The following is an 18415-nucleotide window of genomic DNA, read 5'->3' as shown; positions in this document are numbered from 1 at the left end:
AAAGACTTCTCTGATGGGATCTGGATACGGTGCAATGAGAGTAAGTGGAACTGCAGAGACTGTTTGCCTTTGTTTTTCTGTACTCTTCACGCTCTGTACACCCTCTTTATTGGAATTCAAATGAGAGATTATTCTGAAGAGTGGTAGGTAATCTATGCTGTCGACTCATAAAATCAGTGTGTTATTCAGTGTCACTGAATTTGTTTAAAGTTGTAACTTTGCAATATCAAATTCACATTCCTGAACAAACAATTTAATTAATCTGTGCTATTTTAGTAATTGCTCATTCATTTCGCAAGTAGTTTGATATTATTTTCTGTAAATTGCCTTTTTAACTGGTTTGTGGTTGGTATTGTGAACCATTGCAACATACTTGAATCCTTTGAATTAAAATATGCAGATTTCCTGTTCTTCATTTTATGCACACATGAATAGGTTTAGCCCTCTGCTTCAGAATGTGTTGCTTTACTATGATACCGCTATGGTGGTAATGGGGCCATTAAAACACTACAAAATATCAAGACCAAAGTTTTTTCCGTAACTTTTATATTTATATTAAGAACAGTCTTATGTGAGTTTCGTCTATATGCAATTTGTGTAATCATTGAAGGTGTTTTGTTTTCTTAGCCTGGACCTAGATGCATGGATTAATGAGCCTCCATCTGATAGTGAGTCAGAAGATGAAAAGCCCAAAACTATATTCCATGAAGAAGAACACAGACATGTGAAACATAATCGCCCAGAAATGGGTGAGGAGGAGCTGGCCAAGGTAGGTTTGAACCAACCTTAACACTGATAGTTATGCTAATGCAGCCTTATGCATTGTATGGCCATATGCAAAGTTTTCCATGCTTAGTCATGTTTCCCTACGGTTAAGACAGAATTCTTATTTTGGGGTTTCTAGGGCCAGTTTTTGGGGCCTGTAACATTTTGCTTTTCCTGTTGTCGTTTTTTTGGTTAATTGACTTCTTTTTGGTGGCCAAGGGAAGTCGCCCTGCAATGATGATCCTTTATACCTTTTCTTAAGGTATGTGATTCTTAAGGATATGGTACCTACTTGATGGATATGGTATTTTTACCCTTAAGGTATCCAGTCCAAGCCCCAGGTCCCCGTTTTAATCCCTATCGTATTTTATCAACCTACACAGGTTTTAGGGAGTAGGTTGTTGGCAGCTATACTTTAGTTTTGGATTCGGCAGTGTTACAAGCCATTTTAGCTGGTCATTGGAGTACAGTTTTTTTTTTTAATCCTATTCTCAGCCATGTTTCAGGGTTTCCTTTGATCAGCGTCACCACGAGCTAACCCTAAAATGTCTGTTCTGACCATGTGGCCTCTTTGTTATCCCAGAATGACAGCCTCCATATTGGTTAAAACTGTTAGGTCCTCGGACTATCTTACGTCCCGTCCCCTTTCCTCCATACTTGTGGGACATCTCTCCGTCCTGTGGGACGGGACCGGAGCACTTTGTAAAAAGCATCCACATTTTTTTCAAAAATGTGTGCCTCACTTTCCTGCGCGAGGCCCGGCACGTGGCCGTAACCCCCCGCCCACCTGGGCTCCGCGCCACGCTTCGCCCATCAGTCCTTTTCTCTGCTCGATCGGGGCCGGACGCACTTGCATCCTCGAAGATTTTCTTCCCTTTTTTCCTCTCTGGCTCTCGCTAGCGTTCGTTTACTAGTCTGTCTTCCAAATGAGACTTTCCAGATTGCTCATCGTGTCACCGTCGCTTCGCAAGGGTGGATCCCCATCCTCTTTGTTTAGAGTGTTTGGGTCCGGAACACCGTTGGGACTCCTGTTTTTACTGTGACTCCCTTTCGGTCCGGGCACTTCAACGTCGGTTGGAGCGGTGGGAGGAGGTGTTCGACGAACTCCTCCTTTGCATTTTCAGGCGTTCATCGACAAGAAGAAAAAACGCCCGGTAAGTTCTTTACTTTTCAGAGCACCCCGACCGGGGGATACCTTCCCGGGTTACTCTCGGTCCGGGAGGGGTGTTGATCGCTCTGTTACCGGGGTTCGCCCTGAGGTGCCCGTTGGGCCTAATCATTCTACCAGAGTTTTCTCCGACCGTCTCCGTAAGGGGCCTGTGAACACCGGAGTACGCTCCGAGGCCCCTCATTTCGGGGGCTGTTTGTAAACCCAGTTCTACTGAGTCGGGTACCGGAGTTCGCTCTGAGGCCTCTGACGGCTTCCCTCAAAAACAAAACTGGGGTGCGCCCCGAGGCCTTGGCTGGGCTTGTAGTTACCGAACGGATGTTCGAGGCCCACGCAGGAAAGGCCTTTACCGGGCCTGGGTCCGAGGTCCCTCGTACAGAAGTTAAAGCTACCAACAGTTCTCAGAGGCCAGTCAAGGCTTTGTTGGTGAAAGCGCACCGTTCCCGCTCTTGTGGTGACACCAGATCTGTTCAGGGGGCAAAGAAGCAAAGTTCTTCTTTTACAGGCAGTGCTGAGGTCCTTCCTTCGAAGGCTCAGTTGGCGGTTGGTATGTCACAAAAACATTCCAGGCCTCATAGTACCGGCTCGGCCAAGGTTCCTTATGTTAAGGCTAAGATTAAGACCCCTGATCCATCGACTGGGACCCCTGCCTCACTTCCTCACGTGCCGCAGTTCCCCTCAGATGAGGACAAAATGGCACCCGTTCCCGCCACGACCACGGCGGCCATTTTAGGTGCTACCCCTGCAACTACGCCATCGGCGTCTGGTGTAGGGCTCGGTCTCTTGGGTGAACCTAAGGTCCCTTGTGTGCATCCTTACCGGCCGGTTTATGATTGAAACGCCCAGATGCCTCTTCCGCACAATGTTTAGTTGCCCGCGGGGGCGGCTCCTTTGATTTATGTGGATACGTCAATGGAGGGGCCGGTGTGGCACCCTTCCCTGTTAAGTCCCTGGATTTGTCCACCTCATGAGAGGCCTCCTCAGGACCCGAAACAATCTCCTGAGGATGCCTTTTTCAGTAAATTTCAAGCGCTTATGAGGGAATATTTCGAAGGTCTTTTCAAGGAGACATGTCCACCGGCGCCTCCGGCTCCACCTGTTCCTCCGGTGGTTCCGCCGGCGCCTCCCTTGCCCGTGGTGCCACCCCCCCTCTGCTCTCCCGTCTTTGCCTCCATTGTCCCCAGTGGACAAGGCAGTGCCTGATACGGCTCAGCAGGATCCTGACCTGTCAGATGACCCTCAAGACGATCAGGACAACGAGGACCTTTCCCGCTCTATCAGAGCCTTTCATGACCGGGTACTGAACATGATGAGTTTCTTAGATTTTCCGGTGCCCGAGGCACCTGCTCCGCAGGAGGGCCTGCTTTCTGGGGCATTCACCCTGTTTCCTTTGGAGCGTACCGGCCTGTTCCTGCAGAAGGACGTTCTGGCCGAGGTCCGAAGAGTCTGGGAAAAGCCACACTCGGGACTTTTTGTCAATAAAAAGATTGACGCGAGGTACAGGCTGCATCCTTCGGAAGAGGTGGCTCTGTCGTCTTGTCTGCCTCCCTCCTCCACAGTGGTGGCTGCGGCCACCTTGCAGTCCAGGCCTGCAGCATCCTCCTCCACGATGGCTACTCAGGTTCTGGGAAAGGAGGACAAGCTCCTCGACTGACTCAGGAGGAAAATCTTCGCCAACTCGGCCTTGCAGCTCAGACAGGCCAACGCCGAATTGATATTGGCGGGAGCTAACATGCGGATGTCGAAAGGTCTGTCGGAGTTTGAGGAGCACATCCCGGTCGAGAAGCTGGAAGATTTCAAAGGAGGCCTTTCCGATGCCAGGGTCTTGGCCCAGAATGTCCTGGAGGCTGCGGCTCATCATGTAGACACCTCGGCTCGGGGCCTGATGCTTGGGGTTGATACCTCACGGCAGGCGTGGCTGCATGCCACTACATTTTCTAAGGAAGTGCAAGACAAGGTGTTGGACCTTCCATTCGATGGTAAGGAGCTTTTTCATTCTTCTACTGATGTAGAGCTCATCAAAATCAAGGATAACACTTTGACGGCTAAATCATTGTCTGTTCTGGTTAAAGCTCCTTTCAAATCCCAGAGACCGTTGTCGCAAAGTCGCCCTTCCTCTTGGTTTAGGGGCTTTCTCCACCGCAAATCTCGCAGAGTGGATACTCCTGCGGGGAATAACCGCCGTAGACAACAGCGTACGCGGTTTTTCTCCCGCTCCTCAGCCTCCTCATCAGGTTCAGGTGGAACCGCCCCCGATGAGCCTGCCAAATGAGGGTTTTCCGCGCTCGCACAAGACCCCGGTGGGAGGACGCATTGCGTCTCATTGGGAGGCATGGCAGACCATCACAGAAGACAGATGGGTCTTGTCAGTCGCTCGAGCGGGCTTCGCTTACTTGTACCTCCTACCCCACCCCTCAACCCTCCTTTTCAGCTGTCGGGCTCACCCTCCCTCAAGGCTGAGGTTCAGAAACTTCTGGACCTCAGAGCTGTGGAACCCGGTCCCCTTGGGGAGCGAGGGGAGGGCTTCTACTCCCGGCTGTTTACAGTGCCCAAACCCAATCAGGCTGGCCTGCACACCATCCTAGACCTTTCCCAGTTCAATCATTTCCTACCCCAAGAGAAATTCAAGATCACGCCCGGCCAGATTCACTGCTCTTTCCGATGGGCGATTGGCTCAGTGTGGTGGATCTTCAGGATGCGTACATGCATATCCTGATTTGGAATCCACGCAGGAGATATCTCCGCTTCTCTTTGGGAGAGGAGCACTTCCAGTTTCTGGTGCTTCCTTTTGGCCTCAGCTCGGTGCTGCGTGTCTTCACGAAGATGATGTCTGTGATTGTGGCGTATCTTCGTCTCCAGGGTATACATGTGTATCCTTATTTGGACGACTGGCTCTTACGCAGCCCTTGTCTGCTGGCAGCAGCGGGCAACTTCCAGTCTCTCCTTCAGCTCCTGTTCCATCTTGGGCTGTCGGTGAACTGGCGAAAATCCTCCATGACGGTCTCACAGGACCTGATCTTCCTGGGTTTTCGTTGGAACACGATCGACTGCAGAGTGTATCTGACCAGGGACAGAATGGCAGATCTGTTGGCCACGTGTCAGATGTTTGCGCAGTCGGAGAGCATGTCGGCCTGGTGGTTCCAGAGGCTTCTGGGCCTCATGTGTATTGGCTCTTCCTCTTGCTCGTTTCAAAATGAGACGGACCCAGATGGCTCTTCGGAATTCATGGCGTCATGCAGTGGATCCGGATTCCATGAGAGAGTGGACCTGGATTGGTGGTCATCTCTCAGCAATCTGTCTGGGGGCGCAGGGTTTCAGGACCCGGTCCCCACGGTGACGATCACAACGGACTCCTCCCTCCTCGGGTGGGGTGCGAAGTTAGATCTTCAGGTCTTGGACCTCTGGTCGCCTCAGGACAAGCTCCTGCACATACAAAATTTGGAGCTTCTGGCGATCTTCCTAGCGCTCAGGGCATTCAGACCGTTCATTGTCAACAAGGTGGTCTGCATAAGAACAGACAATGTGGTATCAATGTATTACATAAACAAGCAAGGGGGAACAAAGTCTCTCCTCCCCCCCCCTCGTGGACCTGTCCATCCAGATTTGGGAGTGGGCCATGCTTCATGGTGTCTGGCTGCTTGCAGTGCACATCCCGGGCCAGCTGAATGTCACAGCGGATGCCCTCAGTCGGCGGACAGTGGTCAGCTACGAGTGGGAGTTGAAGGCGGAGGTCCTCTCATGGATTTTCTCGCGTTCGGGCACACCGGAGGTGGACCTCTTTTCTACGGCAGTAAACAAGAAGCTTCCTCAGTATGCCTCCAGAGGGGTGCTGGGAGCCTCCTCTCTGGGGGATGCTCTTGAGATTCCATGGCACATGAGAGCTTACGCCTTCCCGCCTCTGCCTCTAGTTCATCAAGCAATTTGGAAGTTGAAGAACTCTGTGAACTGTTCCATTCTACTGATAGCCCTGTGGTGGCCGGCCAGGTTTTGGTTCTCAGAACTTCAACACCTGTCGATGTATCCGCTGATCAGATTACCAGTAACTCCCGATCTTGTTCACCAAGGGTGTGGCACCCCTCCCCACAATCGCTCAGCTTGGCGGCATGGTGCCTGAGTTCAAGTCCTTAGAGCATCTGAGTTTGTCTGCGGATAACATGCGCATTATCCAGGCAGCCAGGAAACCCTCGACCAGATCTCAATACAGGAGTAAATGGCTCAGGTTCTGTCATTGGTGTTTGGAGAAGAAGTTGGATCCGAGGGTGGCCACGATTGACACAGTGCTGTCCTTCGTGTCCTCCCTAGCAGATCCAGTGGTTCATGTTCTGTCATGCAGGACTTATCTCTCTGCGGTTTCCGCTTACCTTTCTACAGACCTGTGTTCTTCTCTAACTAACCCAGTGGTGAAGAGGCATTTTGCTGGCTTGACACTCCTCTACCCTCCGGTTCGTAATCCGCACCCGCCATGGGACCTAAATGTAGTCATGACGGCGCTGTCCCATAAACCCTTTGAACCAATGGCTACGGTAGACCTCAAGTACTTGTCTTGGCAAGTGTCCTTTCTGGTCGCCGTTACGTCAGCGAGGAGAGTGAGTGAGCTCCAGGCATTGTCGGTGGAGCATCCTTTCTTGGTCTTTCACAAGGACAAGGTAGTCCTTCGGACAAACCCGGCTTTCCTACCGAAGGTAGTGACCGAATTCCATCTGAATCAGTCTATCTCCCTTCCGGTCTTTTTTCCGAACCCTGCCTCGGGCTGAAAGAGGTCTACACTGTCTTGATGTCCGAAGAGCTCTTACGTTCTACCTGGACAGGACTTCCGAGCTTAGGAATTGTTCTCAACTTTTTATTACCTTCGGTAACCCTCAGGGATAGCCGGCGTCTAAGGCAACTATTTCCAGGTGGATTGCTGCCTGCATCACGAGTCTTTCACCGTCCAAAGGCTGAAACCTCCTAAAGGTATCCATGCACACCTGGTGCAGGGCAAGGCAGCCGCGGTTGTTTTTCAGAAATATGTTCCCTGGGAGTCCATCGCTAGGGCAGCTACTTGGGCCTCCCCATCTGCTTTTTGTAAGCATTACTGTCTCGATATGAGCTCTAGAGCTGACGCTCAGTTTGGTCTGGCTGTGCTGAAGAACCTGTTTCAGTAAGGGGTATTTCCATCCACCCGTAGTTCCTGTAAGGAGTGCTTGGGAATCTCCCACAGGTATGGAGGAAGGGGACGGGACGTAGGAGTATTACCAGGTTACTCACCGTAGTGACTACCTTACGCCTAGTCCATAGTCCCTTTGCCTCCATACGCCCGCTGTCCCCTTTAATAAGGTTCCTCTGTTAATGCTAATGGGTCTTTGACCCGGCGATAGAAAAGGACTGAAGGGCGATGTGCGGGGCGGAGCCAAGGTAGGCAGGGTTATGGCCGCATGCCGGGCCCCGCGCAGGAAAGAGAGGAGGGACACATTTTTGAAAAAAATGTGGATGCTTTTTACAAAGTGCTCCGGTCCCGTCCCACAGGATGGAGAGATGTCCCACAAGTATGGAGGAAAGGGGACTGTGGACTAGGAGTAAGGTGGTCACTACGGTGAGTAACCTGGTACTTCTCATATACGTTTGGGTGGGTTGGGTAATTATTTGAGATAAAATGCAGCGGGTGTCCTCTGGTCTGAGGTAGAGCTTCATTTGAGGCATGAGTTTACCGCAATTCCCATAGAGTTCTATTGGGGTTTCTCCTATTGTGCTACTTTTTTCTCTGGAGCACTGGGTACATCTTCAGAACTCTGGAACACCTTTTTGAGGTCTACTATGGCCTTCACCTGGGTTTCTTGTCACAGATCTGCACCTGTGAGGTCAGAATTACTTACCTCCACTAAAGTGGATGACCCTTTCATTCTCTCCCATTAGTTAAAATGGAATTGTGAACCAGCTCTGAACACTTCTGAAGTTGACTCTGGGGAGCATACCCGCCCTTGGACATTTTTCCTTGGTCCACAAGAGGCCCAATGATCTGGGGAACGGAAATTGTCATTTTAGGTCTTACCTTTGATTTAATGCCCGTTTATAAAGTCATCCCCTTCCTTCCTCTTATGTTGAATGTACTTTAAACACTGACTGATTCTGGTAAAAATGTGTATATTTTTCCTTGAAATGTATAACCAGGATAACTCAAGTGGTGGTGATTCTTGAAAACCTTTGACTATGGCTTACAACTGTTTTCATACCCATTTTATCAGTAATGTATTATATGTGCCTTTTACCTTAAGTTTAAAATTATGTTCTCAGAGGTCTTACTGACTGGAGTAATGTTATTGATCTTGTGGAATTTTAACTTTTTCCCTACTGGTAAAATTGTGCGGTTTCCTTTCTATCCCATAGAAATAGGTGTTATGTGCTGACCACAATGTCTAGGGGTTTCCACATATACTAGGGCTGGTTTGTGGCTTTAGGATGCTGTACATAATTATGCAGGCACATAGGATGCTTACTTAATTGCTTGGCTTATGGATCCTTGGTTCGCCCCGCCTTCCTGTTATTTTATGTTGGGTGGATAACCCATGTATGTGGGTACGCCTACAGACATTGGGTTAGGAGAGTTCTTCAGACACATTACTCTTTTGCTATCTTTTAATACTTAGTCAATAAATCTTGATGAGTGGGGGCAGCATTACTAGGTCAGGTATTGCCCATGACAGAGTTTGCTCAGGCCTTAATGTTGCCCCCTTGCTAGAGGGATTTATTGCTATTAGCATAGCAGCAAGTTTTCCTGGGAGGCAAATTTTTTTTTTAAAGTTAAGTAACGGAGTGTTTACCGTTTCTCAACTCAAAAGTATAAAACTACAAAACAAGATGGCCACCATAGACAAGGGAGAAGGGAACTACTAGTCACTTCTCCCTTTCCATGGCAGCCATTACTGCATCAGGGAAGTGCCGTGAACATTCGGCGAGGGACAAGGAAGCTCAAGCGACGTGTAGTGGGGGTGTGCAAGGGATGTGGAAATTGGGTGGGTAAAAGGTTTTTGTGCAGGAGTGTGGGCAGCACCTACCTACCGTTTTGGTGGGGAAAATGGCAGCCTCCCCCTTCTGTGGAGGCTTGACCCGGCTTTACCATGAGATGAAATCCTGTTCTGAGCTTCCTTATTGGCCTAGACCACACTGTCACACTCACCTGATTCCCACGGAGGCGCAGGTCTGGCTTCGAGTGCTGATGCTTCTTCAATGGTGAAGTGCAGGACTATGAAGATAGACAGGGAGGGCCCCTCAACTCTGGCTTCTGTGGCTCGCAGGAATATTCCCCTGTGCGTGAAAAGGGAGTATTACCTACTGAAGGAATAATGTTCAAGCCTCCCACTCCCTTCCAACCCTCCACGATACCCTTCCACGATTCCCCGTGAAGTCTCACCTTAGGGTCTGGAAGGATGAGTTCTCCATCCTGCTTCTGATGCAGGGGCGCGTTGAAACCCAGTTACTTCACTGGATTGAGGTTTGATGGGAGTTCAAATAAGCTTGACTATTCAGGTAAGGCGCTGTAAGAGTTCTGTTGCAAGTTCAAAAGTTCAAGCTTAATAATAAGGTTCATTGTCTTATTGCAGCAAGCGCTAACGCTTATGTCTTTTTCCCCCTTAGGGGCCGGGGTTCGGAATGCCGGAGATATGGCGCCGACCCGAAGTGAAACGTGCAGTTCCAGTAAATGACAGGTAAGTTCTGGATGAGCGTTCGGGTAATGTCTTTGCATTCACTCATTCAAAGTCTTTGTCTTTTTTCCCCATAGGAGCCGGGGTCCTGAATGCCAGGAAGCGGCAGGACCCGAAATGAAATGGGTATGACCCAACAGGTAAGTCTTAGAAGGAAACTGAGCTTTTCCTATTCCCTTCCTTCTCTCACCTTGTACTCTTGTCTTTTTCTCTCTAGGCTCTGGGAAGTGGCTGCGGATCCGGATGATCGCTGCTGAAGATGGAGGTGCCCAGGAAAGGTGAGTGAAATGCAGCGCTGCAGCGATCGAAGCGAAATGCTTTTAAAAAATGATGTCTTCCCTTTCAGGATCGTCAGTGTGATGTCTCCGTGATGCAGCTTTAGCAGGTAAGGTCTTCTTTCTAACCAATTCTCTCTTATCTCCCTTTGCAGGTGACCCAGGATGCTGACAGGCGTGGCTGAAGTCCAGATGCAGGAGCTGACACGGTGAGCGTCCAGCTGCGAGGAGCAGAACAACGCGAAGCGTGAGTTGCTGATCGGGCGTGGTTTAAATAGCTTTGGAAGAAGTTCCAGGTATGTATCCTTCCACCGATCAGGTATGTATCCTTCCCCGACCACACCTAGGTGGAAAGTAGTCCCACAGGTAAAGTAGTTCCATTCAGGCCTCAAGAGGGCCTGGATGTAGCAGCATGGTCTGCATCAGGTAAGTGCACATTAAAACACTTGAACATATGTCTAGCTTTATGAGCCTGGTGCCTAAGGCGCCAGGACTGTGTCCAAAGGGCCCCAGCTTGGGCCTGCTGGCACTCCCCTGGGGGGAATGATGCCTCCCTCTGGGGTTGCTGGGTCGGACCTGGCTCCTTGGAGGTAGGCATCATGACACACACTCCCAATTCCCTGCCAGCTGTGGTGCAAATGTTTAATCTCACCAGACTACTTATTTGAAGTGATATTTTTAGGTGCTACTTTTTTAAAGTATATATTTTTATGTACATCAGTGTGGCATATTTTATGTAGCTTTATGTGGACTACTTGTCCCTTTTTGGTTTGGCTTACTACCTGTACCAGCGGTTAAAGGCATGGTCTAGTAAAATTTGTTTATTGTCCCTACGGGTCGGCCATGTTTTTTTAAGCTTAAGTGGCTCGAGTTTAGAAAACTTTCCTATGGGACCTCACCCGAGTTTTCGTCCATTAAACGCACGCGAAAACAAGCACCAGGGAGCCGCCATTTTCTGATAATCCTATCTTTTCCCCGATCGCTCTGGCTGACCTGCTTTTGCGGCACTAAATCAATTCCCCCGCCCCTGAGCCTGACATTATCAAAACATTCATATTCCCCGCCTCTCCCCGTGACGTTATTGTGCTGCGTAGGCAAACGTGCCCAGTCGTCTTCTGCACGACTCCACACAGAACCCGTAAACCAACACAGATCAACTCACAACACAGCGCGCCACAATTCGGAATATGAAACTGTACTTTAAAATAAAACAGCAACACAGTACATTTGGTAAAGTACATGTATTTGACATTAAATGTTTAGAGAATATTCAGCAATTGCCATATGAACTCCGGAAGCCATTTATTTTCTTTTATCTGTATCCGCAATAACTGATCCGTTTCATCTTGAGTCACGCGCTGTTCCTTTATGGTACACAGGGTGTTAATTTTCGTAAAAAGAATCACTTTGGAAGCACGGTGAACCGTAAGGCTGTTCCATCAACTAGGCGCTAGTCCAGCCTAAAGGTTATGTTGCTTCTAGCCACTAGTACAGCGTAAGGGCATGTGGGCCCTTGGTGATCGTCCCATAATATGGTCATCGTGCTCCAGTTGTTGACACGAAGCTGCAGGTGTCTGCTGAAGAATCCATCTGCCGGTGTCTCAAACAGATGGCAGTGGCAGAATGGGATCAAATACCTGTTATGAAAACAAAAAAATGATAATTAGTCTCGCTAGCCGAACTTCATTAATATTACTCATTTTATTTATTACGGCCGATCAGAAACTATTTGCTTGCAAGGATAGTTCAATGGAGTATGTTCGTCTCTAAAATCAATGCGAAAAGTAACGAGATAAATCGAGGCCAACACACATGCGTGAGGAATGATATATGATATGGCATTTGTAACGCACCTATACTCAAGTGTTTCTAGGCGTGACGAGGCAGGTGGGGAACAAGGGCAGACAGACAACGATCCTACTAGGCCAGGTGTCTTTCTGATCGCGCATGGGGAAGGGCTGTACATGGTTAGTTGAATACAAATTAAATAATAGGGCCAGCTGGTGGCAAGTGCAAGGTAAATCCCGGGAGAAGGGGCTGAAGGATACAGAGACAGTCCCGTAGTGCAGGTAGGCAGTGCAGAGAAAAGTGGCTGGGCCAAGGACCAAGATCGGTGAGACCAGTGGACTTGCATGCCCATGTGCCCACTACGAACAGTTTTACTTGCTTTTCCTAGCTCTTCATTCATTCATTTATTCATGCATCCATTCATTAAATCTTCATTCCGGTATAAAAGCGTGTAAAGATTAACTTAGATTATATTTGAAATTTCCAATGTGTCTCTTCGTAATGCAGTCTGTAAAACGGACCGTGCTCTTGACAACGATTTTTCGTATACTGACCTAAAATGAAACTCGGTCTAGTTTCTGAATTTTCTGCCTTATCGTCTCTTAGGTTATTGCGCACTCCCTTCAAATGTAGTTCTTTCGGCATGGTCCCTGTCTCAACGTCAAAAAACAATAGACCCTTATACTTCCAGTGCGACTTGTGGGCCTCATCTGGGCGCTGTCCTTTGCATTCTTTATTTGCAACATCACGTAGTATAGGCATCTGTGAGAACTTGAAGTTTAGAATCCGTCTATGTAGTGCGCCTCAATGTGCAAATGCGAACTGGCTTCTCTCCCAAATGCCACGGCCCGCTTGGCTGGCGCGTTCCAAGTGCCCCAATTTTGTCCCCGTTGTCTGCGAGCTTTGCAGCCCAAATTGAGACATTTAATTTTTGGCGGAAGGACAGGGAAAGTATAAAGTACCACAGGAGTTGAGTTAAAAGTGAGATTTATTGTTTGTTTGTTTGTTTTATTATTTGCAATACGCAAGCCTCCCCTCCAATAACAGTGCGCAGCATTTACATGAGATGAGACATGAGAAAAATATATACATACACATATGTGAGGTGAATAGAGAGAATTCAAAGATGACACCCAGCTTGTTCGCCACCCATGATGGTGAAGGTAGGGGTTAGGTTTACAGGTACACTGTACAGTAAAATTTATTTACAAAAAGACAATTGTATTGCAATTATTTAAACCGGGATTTGTACTTCACAATCAGCTGTGCTTCGGGTGGGCATGGCACAGTCGCAATGTTCGGTGGCAATGGATCACTGCTCTGCACAGAAACGTCCAAAATTCCATATCTGTGCTTCTCTAACACAGCAACAATAAGGCCTTTCACAAAGTCGAACTGCATTTCATCATAGACTGGTTTGATCACCCATTGCTTACTTCGTTTTGAAAACACCTTAGTGTAGCGAGGCATCCTTACTTTACCCCTAGTCCTAGATTGTTCACGTCCGACATTGCTCTTATGGGCCAAGACCGATAGTAGAGTGCGATGTTTCATGCCCCGAAAGCTAAAATGCAAGCGCTTTGGCCTGTACTTTAGGCACATATTGTGGAACACCTCCAAACCTCCTGTGTGACAAAAATCTGTCAGTCCTCTCAAATCTCTTGATAGAGTTTTGTCGAAAACAATCTTCTCAGTGGCTTTGTGTGTCGGTGAAGATGGAATCAACCACTTCTTCTTCCGTGCCTCCTCTGGGGACAAAGGGCCATGTTCACATTGGTGGAAATGTTGATTTGCTGTCCAGCGGTGAACGTTGGTACAGTGGTGCATCAGTGACCGCCATTTTTCAAGTAGTATTTCCACTGACCCCTCACAAGTTTTTGAGCTCCACCCAAGATGGTTGGTGATAGAATGTGACCACTGCAAAATACTTTCAAAACCTTTTTTTTTTTCCCTGCAGCCGAGATTTTCTTATTGATTGATTTAGCAAGATGCCATACGTCAAATTGATGTTTAATATGTGGGAACTGCTCTCTCATTGTCTTGGCAATTGAAACGTGTCTATCCGTGGCTATGAGTCGATGTGCATTCCCCTCGATTGTAGATATTCCACTGATTTTATAAAACCTAGTTTCTCCATGGACACTGAGGATGAGCATTGTGTTACCTGCACGACCACCGAACTCACAATTTTCTTACTATCCATGTCCTGAAAGTGGTAGGTGAAGTACTTGGCAGAAAATCCAGGGCTGTCGCACTGTCCATCGCCGGCTAGCCTGAATTGTTTGCCTTCGAATGTACTTGCTAGAGACAATTGTTCAATTTTCCAAGCATCACTAATGGCCGGAAACAGATAATCACGTTGGTATATGTATTACAGCGCTTTAGAAATGAAATGGAGTCCCACAAACTGAAAGAAAGCCTCTAACTTTCTAAAACTGGAGCCACTAAAAAGTGATGCAGCTGCACACAGTAGATTGCCTTCTGGCAGTTTCCCCAGCATCGGTTGTGCAGACCATGAGAACCTATGATTTAATCTACAGGCGGCATTTATTTTGATGTTACTGCCTTTTATTTGACGAGTCACATTAATCAATGGCTTCCCACATACTTTCCCTCTAATGGAATGCACACATTTCAGCATACTTATAATTTCCATCAAACAACTGTCGAATACAATGTATTTGCTCTCTTTCATTAGACTGTCATCCTGCGTCAGCGTTGTTTCGGGCTTTGACTTTGTGGAGATTTCAACACATTGGAAAGTAATATCGCTGATATCAAGTTCTCATGCGTCTATGGATGCTGCGGCTGGTTCATTCTCTGTCATTTCAACATCTATTACTTCAACATTGATGGGAGAACACAACAATGTCGACAGGTTTTTTGGTGGCAAATTTTAGGCGGGTGTAGATTGTGTAAATTGATCTGCAACTACTTCAGAGCTATCTTAAATACATTCAATAACATCTTCTTGTGGTGGTGCGGTCGCACTGTAGCTATGGTCCAATGCAACTTTGCTGTAGTCTCCAAACACAGTTAATTCATGTTCTGGCCATTGGACATGAGCATCTCGAGCCGGAACACGCCTCGCCTCAATTAATACTTCCTCCATAGTGTACACGGTCTGGCAAGCCACATCTCTCATTCGCTTCACTGTCTGTGTGTGTATAGTTCTGACACCCACGGGTAACTGGAGGAGAGATTGGAAAAGGGATGTTCAGTTTAAACACAAGATGGAGTGTAGTAGAATTGACTGGAAAAAAACATAAAATAGTCCCCAGCACAAACATTTTTTTAATGTTATGAACTGTTTGTAACTAAACTTTTTTTTGTTTTTTTTTCTTTGCAACTTTTTTGACTCGACCTTCAACATCTGCATGCTGTAGCTCTGATTCGTTTCCGCATGTCCTCCCTTCCTCTTGTGCTGCAACGACTATATTTTCTGTATCCGCATAGACAGCACGGAATGAGGCTCCATCGTCTCCCTGAAACATAGTACTTTCATTACTATGTATCAAAATATTGTTAGCATAAAACACACGTGAGGACGAACACACAGGTACATCTCAATAGCCAAACACGATTTAAACATTGTGTGCAACAATCAAACGACAAGTATTCGACCTGTGATGATCTATTTCGATGGAACTGTCAGTATCCATACCTCTGGCTCTGCATGGACTGCCATGAATGGTTGTATTGGAGAAGAGGCATCCGCATCTCCCTGAAACACAGTACTTGCATTAGTATGCTTTTCAATATTGGAAACACAACACACACTTGGGGTCGACGGCACAGGTACATATAAAGAGATAACCGCAAATGATGCATTGTCCAAAAGAATCAAGGAAAATCCAAATATGATCACATTTCATCAACTTATTTCAACGATTCCTTTACATCTGCATCATCTAAATGAGATGTTGTGATTGTGGTGGAAGCTCCGTCGTCTCCCTGAAACACAGTACTTGGATTAGTATGGTTTTCAATATTGGAAACATAACACACACTTGGGGTCGAACGCACAGGTACATATAAAGAGATAACCGCAAATGATGCATTTTCCAAAAGAATCAAGGAAAATCTAAATATGATCACATTTCATCGACTTTTTAACAAATTATTTACATCTGCATCATCTAAATTGGATGTTGTGATTGTAGTGGAAGCTTCGTTGTCTCCCTGAAACACAGCACCTGCGTTAATAGGGAAGAAAGTATAGCAAATGAAATCACGTTATATGATCACGCATGATGGAGCTGTCATTATCCATACCTTGTGCTGCTGAAGAATATCTATGGATGTTGCAAATGTAGTGCGCACTTCCGACAGCTGTTGCGCCGATTCGTACACGCATGGTCCCGCTTCCACTTCCCCTGGAATTACTTGAATGTCAGGCTCTGCATCAAGTGCAGGGGTTGACGCTCCATCAACTGCCTGAAACATAGTGCTTGCATTAGTGAGAATTACAATGGTGAAAACATAACACACACCTGGAGTCGGCAGCGCAGGTACATATCAACGGCTAACCACGAATGAAACATTGTGTTGAACAATCAAACGACAAGAATTCCAGCTTTGATGATGACGCTCGATGGAGCTGTCAGTATCCATACCTCCTGCTGTTGAAGAACATCTAGAAATGTTGTAGATGTGGCGGACGCTTCAGCATCTCCCTGTAAGACAGTACTTGCATTAGTATGGATAACACTAATTATAACCGAAAACAAACACCAGTGGACGATAACTAAGGTGTATATCAATTGGAAAGCACTAATGAAACATTCGGTAAAATGATTACACGATAAAATAAAAATATTACTTGACATGCATAACACAGGGTTGTAGCGGATTAGCCTAGTAAGATTACCCGATATGCGCTAGAAGTGGTTGATAACTGTGACCACGTCAAGGATGTAGAATGTTCTTGCTTCAGATTCAAGGGATAGTCAAGCAGTTGTAAAAGTAAATTAATGATTGATAATGAAATGCCAATATTAAAAATAGCCATGTAAGGCGACAGAATACTTGTAAAATGCTCAATACAGCACAGTTCCCTGTTCCCATATATATACATTGCGTTTGTGGGTTATGAAATCGAAAAAGAATATATTGGTAAATGTCATTATTCAAAAAACTATACAATCATATCAATATCGAAATTATTACAAGGGATAGAACACCTACAATATCAATTAATCCGTTCGGATACCTACACCCTACCGCAAGGCCTAAAGCTAAATCCGGACACTTGACTCACCGGTGGCGGAATGTGGACGAATAGAGTGGGAATAGCGTTTTCAAGCAATTTCCGTGTCGTTTGCCGTTTATTCTTCTTTGTTACCCAAGATGTTGTGTACATGTCCAAGGAAAAGTGCCGGCTGCAGATGCGGTATCGATCACCCCTCTTGTCCTGTAAGACTTGTTGGACTCTACTTTCCAGCTCATCCAGTGGATATCCGCAATGTCTGACCCATTCTCTTATTCGAAGAACAGTTTTCGGGAATACATGCATTGTAGTGCCTTCAGATTTCGCATGGGTCTTCGAAGGGCAACCGCTAATCGAACAGGCAGGCATTGTTGATAAATCTGAAAAGTAAATATCGACATTATTATACAATCTTCATGAATAAAGATTTGATACAAAAGTAAATGAATCATACAATGATCAATGCAAGGTTTGTTTTGGTCGCAGGAACTATACCAGTTCATTATGTGCGGCTTAGTATTTGCATAAGTTGCAGAAATGTATTAATGATGTGACTAAAAACTGAACATGTGACTCATCCCTTGGATGTTCTGCATTGCACGAGAAGGAAACATTCTTACATCATAGACTGGACCCCCGAAGGATGCAATTCGATGACAATTGACACAGATGAAAATAAATAGATCTATTGTTAGCATAGCAATGGAAATTCAAGTCAATAGCAATGAGACCAATGAACATAGCACTATTGGGTACTCTACTCGCAAATAGATAGAAATTTAAAAATATGCGAAATATGACCAGGATACATGGCCTTACCTTGACCAACAAACAGTTGGATTCAGCAAGCAGAGTGTTAGGCAGAAACCTGTGCAGTTCCCTCTGGGACCACTGCAAAAGATTTAAGTCTACAGGTGTTGGCAGTAAACCCACTTGGTAGCAGTCTGTACCACACAGATTCACTGTGGTAGCTGTGGCTGAGCAGTCAGACTTCCCTCAAGAAGAGTTAGGCAGTATACAGAGAATACATAATAGGTACAGAGGCACAGTAGCACAAGCAAACACTGACCAGAGCTAGGTGGAAAAGTATAAACGTATTTATTAAAGGTCCACTCATAAATTACACTAGCACAATAGAAAAGATAAGAAAGTCAAAACACAGTCACTATTACTTATATGTACATCCCTAGTCATTTGTTGGACAAGTCTAAGTTAACACCACTTATTTCCAAACAGAGGTGAGCGCTTAACGTCAGATGGCACTCCAACAAGTTCTTAGAAAAGGGAGGGAAAAGCAGAAGTAATGAAAGCAGCAAGGTAAAACACTTTCCACATAAGGTTAGCAAAGGCAGTCGACTGTGGAACAAGGAGAATTGGTTTGTGGCCCGCTTTAGAGAGAGCCAGGCGAAAATATGCCCAAGATCACACAATGTCACAAGTCTTTGCAGGTGAGTAGAAAAGGTTTTACTGAGTTTAGAAAAAGTTTAGTTGGGGTGTCCCAGGCTTACCCAGGGTCGAGAGCCGAGGGCTA

General features: G+C 46.5%; 1 protein-coding gene across 2 annotated transcripts in view; it reads left to right on the top strand.

Moving 5' to 3' along the window:
- AP3D1 (adaptor related protein complex 3 subunit delta 1) overlaps positions 1-18415 on the top strand; it is a 2198421-nt gene that overhangs the window by 1011412 nt on the left and 1168594 nt on the right. For both annotated transcript variants that reach the window (XM_069649511.1, XM_069649512.1), the window contains exon 17: positions 628-769. In XM_069649511.1, coding sequence (XP_069505612.1) covers positions 628-769 — 142 coding nt within the window. The remainder of the gene's footprint in view (positions 1-627; positions 770-18415) is intronic.

This window comes from Ambystoma mexicanum, chromosome 1p (assembly GCF_040938575.1).
Source record: "Ambystoma mexicanum isolate Mex_15411 chromosome 1p, UKY_AmexF1_1, whole genome shotgun sequence".
Lineage (NCBI taxonomy): Eukaryota > Metazoa > Chordata > Amphibia > Caudata > Ambystomatidae > Ambystoma > Ambystoma mexicanum.
The sequence above is the reverse complement of the archived record's forward strand: the minus strand, read 5'-3'. Positions and strand labels throughout refer to the sequence as shown.